The 8,880-nt window shown below is 43.2% G+C and overlaps 1 protein-coding gene across 5 annotated transcripts in view; it reads left to right on the top strand.

The window, feature by feature from the left end:
• The window catches only part of LOC139763503 (glyceraldehyde-3-phosphate dehydrogenase), a 44,497-nt gene extending 35,943 nt beyond the window's left edge, over positions 1-8,554 (top strand). Inside the window, exons 1-3 of one of the 5 annotated variants that reach the window (XM_071689634.1) lie at positions 73-306; positions 5,841-5,956; positions 7,146-8,554. In XM_071689634.1, coding sequence (XP_071545735.1) covers positions 5,879-5,956; positions 7,146-8,072 — 1,005 coding nt within the window. In that variant the 5' untranslated portion in view covers positions 73-306; positions 5,841-5,878 and the 3' untranslated portion in view covers positions 8,073-8,554. Of the gene's footprint in view, positions 1-72; positions 307-483; positions 586-5,377; positions 5,696-5,840; positions 5,957-7,145 lie in introns of those variants that run through there. The other 4 variants (XM_071689638.1, XM_071689635.1, XM_071689637.1 and 1 more) reach the window with 4 other exon arrangements.
• Positions 8,555-8,880: the final 326 nt, after the last annotated feature.

Genomic DNA, 8,880 nt, shown 5'->3' on the forward strand with positions numbered 1-8,880 from the left:
ATACACAAAATTCGAGAGAGAGAGAAAAAAAAGCAATTGTTCAGGGACACAGGCATGTTTCTTAGTTGCCTTAACAGTACCTTATTGTGGAATATAACCACAGACGCTTAAATGATTCTAGGACATTTAGTGATATCCCTTTTATCACACTTTCCTAGTTAAGTTGTATAGAATCTGCTTAAAATGGCCGATCGATTTTATAGTATGTAGATAGCGATGAGTTTATGAGCTCATTTGACTACGAAAATTTCCGTCGGCTGGCTAGCTGACTGAAGCCGTCCTGTCTGACCTTGGTCGCCATCAGAGGTAAGCAAGATTAACGGTTATCTCCAATTTTAAGCAAATACAACGACTGTCATTTACTTGTAGTGTTGTAGGCGAGGTCCCTACTGCTTATGTATAATACTGAACACGATCGAGTGCAAAGAACTGGGTTGATTGCGCTAAATATCAAGGGAGTTCAAGAGCCGGCTCGGTTGCTTTTGACAGTTGCGGTTCTTGGCAGGAGGAGGAGAAGCTGGTGTGGTTCTCATTTCCCTCCTCCCCCACGCGCGCAGGTTTGCTGCAGACTCTCAGGTGCCTTATGTAAGTGGCAGGACTTATGGATCCCCAGCTGGCCACGAAGGAAGCCAGATCCTGCAACTCCTAGTATTGATCCGGCATTGGTTATCTGCTTTTTATCTTGGTTTCGTTTTCCTGCGTTTGTTCTCAAATGCGTGGCGAATTGATAGCGTGGGGGAAAAAGTTGTACTTCACTTAGTTTTGCTTTTGTTTTGGCTTTATTGAGGGTTTCCTTGACGCGAGTGATGGTGTTGTATAAAGCCCCCCTTTTTTTTTTTGTATGGTGCACTGCAGATCTTTGGTGCAGGGATAAGGTTGAATAAGGTTGAAACAACATAGTAACGAGTCGTCATCTGTACGGTATTCAAAAGGGGACGTCGTTCGTGTATTGTGTGGTGGTCAGATTAAAAAAAGGTGGACTTTGAAAAGACGTACTTTGGTTGGCGTGATCACGTGACTGTAATGCTTTGGGGTGGGGCTTCCTTCGGTGGCCCAGGGTGGTGTTGCTAGGGGGGGATGGCGTGACGAGTGGCACAGAGCCAGTCCCCGATCTTGCTGTTGCACAGAGGCGAGAAGTTGACTGCCCTCGCATATCAGGGGAACCTAGCGATGGGTTTGGTTAGGGAGGAACCAGCATACATACATATTAATGGTATTGTTTCATTAGGGGGGCACACTAGCTAGTGATAGGAATGCACACTAGATCTATGATGTACACCTTTATATTTTTTTTTTAATCTCGAGATGGTCTGGTATTGAGGTAATGCGACATGGTATTAACAACCGTTATTCCTGTACACTCGACTTGCCCGTATATACTTGACCTTTGAAAGGCTTGTCATTGACCTGGACGACCGTTCAACTGGCAACTATACCTACGCGACCTACCCCAACCTGGCTTGTAGGTGCTGATTTCATAACGTTTCTTTTTTGTTGGTGGGTCGGGTTTCGTGAATGTATGCAGCTATAGTATATATATGGTATAGGTTGTTCTTCATGATTTTAACCATTATACTGTGTATTAACACTTGGGAAGGCCAGTGATTCAATAGCAGCTCGCATTCGAATTGATTTTCCTAAGGAAAATTGTCAATAAGGTTGTGTAATCCGTACTCACATGAACCCCCCCGTCTCTACCTACGGTCTGTGCAAGAGAGCTTCCTCTTCTATGAATAGCCTGTCGGCGCTGGCACGGGAACGAGGGGTAGAGAGGGGTGGTACGTACTTATCATAACATTTGTGTACCCAGTTACCGGAATATGTGGCATTTTCCAACCTGGAGTGGACGTCGATGCTTGGCCACAGCTTGGAATTTTACAGGCTTCTCTGCCGATACTACTACTGTGATGCGTGGTGACACGTAGGTGACCTTACGTTACAAGGTTTCGTTGGAAAGGTTGGACTGCTCTTTTTTGGGGGTCCTACGTCGACACTGGATAGTATTAATAGGTTTGATTGGTTAATTTCCAAAGTGGGGAAAAATTTACGACCCACCCCAAAACGCCACCCCACACCCAAGGTCAAAATCAGTTCCGTTATAACTGTTGGAGTTATAACGCAAACCTTCAAACGAACGTTGGAGTTTGACCGAGTCGGTGCCTGCATTCCATCTAAATATGAGACAAGGAAGTTAGCCGGCTCGTGACATAGCAACAGTGGAATGGATTCGAAGAGTTGCTCCTCGTTTCCATCACTAAAAAGTGGAGCACTGTACCTCCGTTCTTCTCCATTTGGCGTCACTAAATAACACAATATCTTTCGGTGAGCCTTTGTGGTATTTAGCTCTGCAGTGAGTCCATTTAGAATAAAGAACACTTCCACACCACGTAGCGTTATGAAGGCTTAAGGATAACTTCGCGTAGATGTGATCCTACCATGAATTTATAAGGTATTGCTGTGGTGTAACGTGATCATTATGAGCATGCACGTAATTGGTAACTGTATTGTGTAAGCGTCTTCATATCTAGCGTCTAGAGGAATTTTAGTTGTAGAAAGGAAGGAGAGATTTGGTGGCCATCGTCGGTTCTGTTCCAGTAAAAGTATCATTTATAGGGAACGTTTCCTTTATGATTGTAAACTCTGCACACGCACCAGGTCTACCTCACGGTCCCTTTCACAAGTGACTAGTCACCTGCATACGAAGTAGATTTATTTTTATTTATTACTAGATTTTATTGGTGGATATTCTAATTGACAGTGTCGGAAGCAGTGCAGCTTAAACGTTCATTGATTTCATGTGTATTGCAGAGCTCTTGGAGTGAGTTATTGATATGCATACCTCATGAAAGATTAGTGTGGTGCAAGGCACACGAAGGCAGGAAATTCCAGTCCGGTCTGTACTGTGATACGTGGCGAGTGATCTTTCCTATGGGTTTCGTCAGCTCTAGACACAGGGGTTGTGGCAACTCTACAGCATCCCATTCACTCTCTCAAACACGTACACCTGAATCTCTAGGCAAGGAATTCTTGTGTAGGTTTAAAAGAATTGTAGGAGATTGGGTTGCCGCTTGTAAGGGTAAAGTTTTCTCGAAAGTTTCGGAAGAAAAGTGATTAATGCCCCATACAGTAGATTAATTGGTATATAGATAAGTAACCAGTGTTTTACCAGAAAATGGATGAAGCAATTTCTGATCTGTAAATGTATTGACCTGTACTGAATTAATCAAAGTGAAACTTAATTCTGAAGAAAATCTTGGATCCTGTTATCTTAGTAATTCATCACTGATATCATGTGGACATATAACTGTTTCGGACTAAAATCTAAAGTGGATTAGTAGATGCTGCTAAATATCAAGTTGTTTCCTTTTGATTTTGTAGATGTTAGCTTGTTTACCTTGGTAGCAGAGTCTGGTTACGTGCAACTGAAGTTTAGTAAACAAGAATTGCAGATTGCTTTATTATCTTTTCCATACAGCCTTGTACCTTGCATTTTCGTAAGATTTCCTGACTATTTTAGCAGTAATCATTTAAAGTCGACAGGCTTGCCTAAATACTCGCTAGGTACTGGTTCTTCTTGTGTTCATATGGGATGTAACATGGACGAATAACATGTAAAAACTAAGGTTGTAGATTTTGGGTCTAGCTTCGTCCTTTTGATGTATATCAACCGACTGTTATATTTCTCTCGTGTCTTCCCTGATGATGTGATTATTACACGAAAGTGCACTTGGGTACTTACGTTTCATTTTCCCCGTGGACTCGTGGGAATATCTTGATCACGCGCAAAACTGTGATCCTTTCCAATGTGTGTTTGTGTGTACTCCCATTGTGTTGAGGTTAGCGTTCTTGACTAACACATTCACGGGCCGCCCTGGGTCGAGCGCATAAGTTCGAATCCTGGATGCTGCAGTCGGTCCACAGTCAACGCAGCTGTTCATCCACACTTAGGGGTTGGTCGATGAAATGGGTACTTAAGTCAGAGGGAGTACAGTGTCTCCAAAAGATTCGTTCCAAATTAGATTACATATCCCTGCTACTGAAGCCTTGGGCTGCAGGAGCCTTTAGAAATATGATAGCTGTCTCCAGGACTTTCATAGAAATTGATTTTGGATGATTATGAATAAGTGAATGCATGCATTTGCTAGGTGTTCCTGGGCTCCACCTGCAAGACGTTACACAGCCAGAGTCACCTTTGGCGAGTGTGTATTATTAGCGCAGTCCTTTCAGAGAACCTGTCATTATAAAGGAGTTTGTGTTTATCAGTTACTGGTGGTATTACAGCCTTGGTCTGTAGGGGCCTTAAGAAAGGTCTTTTAGCACTAGGGCCCGTTATCATAGAAACTTGGTTAACTCTTAAGTATGTACATGCATTTGCTGCCCATTTCACGACTGATCATTATTGGACGCGACATATTTTGTTTTTTTGACGTCTTGAATTGTCTTCAAATGCAGTATGTTGGTTACTTAGTGAATTATGATAAAGTGGTGGTGGGAGGGGACATTGAAAGGATTTGGGATATTTCGATAGGGAACCAGTGTAAAAAAAAATGCTCATCATTGAAATGGGGTTTTGATTGTAGAATATTTGTTCACCTTGATATTGTAGTAAATGGATGAGAGGGAGATGTTAATGGAAAGCCATATAAATCCTAATTGAATGAATGGAAGATATGGTTTTGTTTCGGTTGAGCAGTCCTGGAGCCTCTTTTGATTGAATGGAGGGTGTTAAGTGTTAGGTACTGTTGAGCTATTTAAGACATCCTTGGTGGAGAGAGAGATCCTAATGCCATATCCCATCGTATGGGCCACTCCCTTGGTGCAGTACTCGAGGGGGTCACCTTGGTTGACCTTCAGTTGTCGGAAGCATTAACGTTTGTCATCTGATATTCCTCGATTAGCACACCTCGTTGTTGTTTTGGGGTGTACGCTCTTTCAATAATTTTTTCCTTTGTTTTGAATGTATTTTGTATTAACGTTATTCGGGGGAAATTAAGTGTTTGGCTAAATTTGATGTTAATTAGATTCTTGTAAATTGTGTAACACTGCCCCTGCTTTCGCCCGGGTTGTACCATATATTCCATTGTATGCCAGTAATTGCATGAAACCGTCATATTCTATATGGAAGATATAGTTAACTTGTCCTCTGTGTTCGTCTTTGAAGGTCGCCCAAGGAGGCTAGGAGCGAGCGACGGAGCATGCGCTGTCCATGCCGGCACGGACGTTACCGCGTTGAGCATTATATAATATCTGTTTGCGCTCATTGTTTTGCGTGTATATGTGCGTGTCGACGTGTTTTCCCGCTTGTTTTATCGAAATTTCGTTACGTCGTGGCTCGGGATGGAATATAAGATGAATTATGGTAGTTGGAAGATAGGGGTGTGGTGGTGGCATCATGCGCGTCACAAGTGACGTCGAGCCTCCCAATAAGTAGCGCGGCCGGCAGACGTTCGGTGTCAGTCTAACCCGGCCAGTGGTGAGTGTGAGCCAGTTCCCCTTCAAAACATTATTCTTGGCTTTTGTATTACGGAGGCCTTTTGTGTGTCGTCCGCTTACACGATGTGAAAATGGAGGAGTAGAATGTAAAATGAAACATCCGTGTGATAAAAGCTGCTCAGATTCTGGTTCAGTTGTGTGTACACACACCTACGGCTGCGGAGTTCATCTCGTCCGTCCTGCCTGTTTCAGTAGGAGTTAGGTCACGTATTGATCCACTGATGACGCAACGGACGGTGGCAGGAGTGTCTAGACATTGTAGATAGCAGCTTGATCATCTTACTAATGAACGTGTTTTCTTCCCTTTTTTTTTAATGAACGTGTTTTCCTTTGTTTTTTTTTTACAGAAGTCCTCTCGCAACACCTCTCCTCTTCCACCGTCAACATGTCTAAGATTGGTATTAACGGATTCGGCCGCATCGGTCGCCTTGTCCTTCGCGCTGCCCTTATGAAGGGTGCTGAGGTTAGTACAGAGATTTCATTAGTTCACTGGATTAATTTTTCATACCGTATCCATATCAACTTTTATACATTACACACACACACCCGCTGTGGGTAGGCTCCCACCAACCAGTCTTCTAATGACAGTAACCCTACTTCGCAATGGAATTTCATTGCTCAATCGTTAGTTCAACCTGGCATTCCACAGTAGTTGTGCGTTTATCCCCTGCCTCCCATTCCCATTGAAACTACATGATAGTGTACGGGATATTATAACCCTTTCGCTTGTGTGTAAACCATTCATGATGAACATAAACAGTAAGGTACCCTCAGTGGAGGTGGTGAACAAGTCTATTCGATGCACGTTGCGTAAATTTCTTTGTTCTCGAAACATTCTCTGGATACGTCTGTGCCGAGTGATGGGAATCGTAAGATTTTGTAACATTAACATGACTAGACAAAAATGGCAATCAAGTTTTTTTGGAAGCAGTTTATTTTTCATTTTGGGAGTCTTGAGACAACCATGGCATGTCATTGTCTGCCTTGTAAAGAATGAAAGATTAAAACTTGATCTTTGTTAAGGAGTTTACACCTAAATCAAAAGTGGAACAAATTTATTAGCAGGTGAGGATTCTTTAGCTTGCGTTTATGTGGAATTGTCAGTAAAACTTTTTTTTTTTTTTTCATCGCAGGTGCTGTTCTAGTATTTGACATTGATAAGTCTATGTTTGCTGTGACTGGTTAACTTTTAATATTTTTCTTTAGCAATTTGTTATGCAGCTGTGCTTATCTGTGTTATAAGTGGTTTTACAGAACACTTAAGTTTTGTTTATATTATTTTGTGTTGGGGGGGGGGGGATTTCTTTGGCTCTAGACCCGAGAGTTTGGAGGTGGCTTTAAAACTGGAAAATTAGATCTTTAATTATCCCAGGTCCCGATAGTTTAGGGGCTGAAAATGAGAGCATTAGACTCCCAGGATAATTTCAAAGTGAAAAAGATTGAATAATCTGGCATAGTAATAGGGAACATAGGTAAATATTAAGCTTACTGGTTTCAAATATCTGGAGTGATTACTTTTGTTCAAGGGACGCAGAATCCTGTGATACGCCACTGACTTTTAAGGTAATTTTGAGAAGCTATACGAGTCAAATTTAATTATTTTTCATTTGCTTTACACCCTCAGTAAGTAAGATGTCATTTTCTTCCTCTAGGTCGTAGCAGTGAATGACCCCTTCATCGCCTTGGACTACATGGTGTACATGTTCAAGTATGACTCCACCCACGGCATGTTCAAGGGTGAGGTGAAAGCAGAGGACGGTGCTCTGGTGGTCGATGGGCACAAGATCATTGTCTTCAACGAGATGAAGCCCGAGAACATTCCATGGAGCAAGGCTGGCGCTGAATACATCGTCGAATCCACTGGCGTCTTCACCACTATTGAGAAGGCCTCTGCTCACTTCTCTGGCGGTGCCAAGAAAGTTATCGTCTCTGCCCCCTCAGCGGATGCGCCCATGTTCGTGTGCGGCGTAAACCTTGAGAAATATTCCAAAGATATGAAAGTAGTATCCAACGCATCTTGCACCACCAACTGCTTGGCTCCCGTCGCCAAGGTCTTGCACGAAAATTTCGAGATCGTTGAAGGCCTGATGACCACTGTCCACGCTGTCACAGCCACCCAGAAGACTGTTGATGGTCCCTCAGCCAAGGACTGGCGTGGTGGTCGTGGCGCTGCCCAGAACATCATCCCATCCTCCACAGGTGCTGCGAAGGCAGTAGGCAAAGTCATTCCAGAGCTTAATGGGAAACTGACAGGTATGGCCTTCCGTGTTCCCACCCCTGATGTGTCTGTAGTTGACCTGACCGTCCGTCTCGGCAAGGAGTGCTCTTATGACGACATCAAGGCTGCCATGAAGGCTGCCTCTGAGGGTGCTCTCAAAGGCGTTTTGGGCTACACTGAAGACGATGTTGTATCCTGCGACTTCACGGGTGACCTGCGATCTTCCATCTTTGATGCCAAGGCCGGTATCCAGTTGAGCAAGACCTTCGCTAAAATCGTTTCATGGTATGACAACGAATTCGGTTATTCCCACCGTGTCATCGACCTCATCAAGCACATGCAGAAGGTTGATGGCGCCTAAGAAGCATGTAGAAGCACTACACATCTTCGAGAGAGGTTCTGCGGAATGCTAAATAGGCGCTTGAAAGATAGATGCAGATTTTACGAAATCTGTTGAGAACTTTGAAAGAACACCAGTTACTTTTGAATGCTTTTAACTCCATTTATTTTGCAAAATACTGGCACTGCTCTGAAAAGTATCCTGACATTATATCGCAACTTCTCTCGACAGATCTTTAAACGTTCTCTTGTACACAGAGACGGGTGTAGGGGAGAACACACACATTGCATTAAAATTTGACGATTTCCAAAGAGACCTTCGAAGGATCCCTTGCACCCAAGGCGTGACGTTTGTGCGTGCGTCTTCGTCTTCGTCGTCTGCTGTAGTATGGTAAGTTCGCACGGTGACTTGTATTGCGTTTCGTGCAAGTGGGTATGACTCTTGTATCAGTGTGTTGGTGAAGACCAACTGGATATAGGCCAATAAAAGACTAAAAATTCCAATAGTATTTCATATTCCTCATTTAAAGGTTGAAATTACTTTAAGGGTGATGGAAAATGGTGATATACACACATGAACTCTGAATATTTTTCCAAGTGTGTAAATGTGGGAAAAGTAACCACTGAAATTTATCTCTGCACCAATACCGGCTATTTCTAAAAAGTTAAGGAGTGTCACCTGGGATGGGGCCTTTTTGTCTTTCCTCAACTCTGGTTTTGTGTGGTTTACTTGGATAGAAATTGGTTGGGGGATGAACATTGAGGTTGGCTGCGGTGTGTGGTTCGAGCGAATACCTATCTACTAAACTGTAAGGTGCCATTACTGATAG

Source organism: Panulirus ornatus, chromosome 47 (genome assembly GCF_036320965.1).
Source record: "Panulirus ornatus isolate Po-2019 chromosome 47, ASM3632096v1, whole genome shotgun sequence".
In the NCBI taxonomy this organism is placed as follows: Eukaryota; Metazoa; Arthropoda; class Malacostraca; order Decapoda; family Palinuridae; genus Panulirus; species Panulirus ornatus.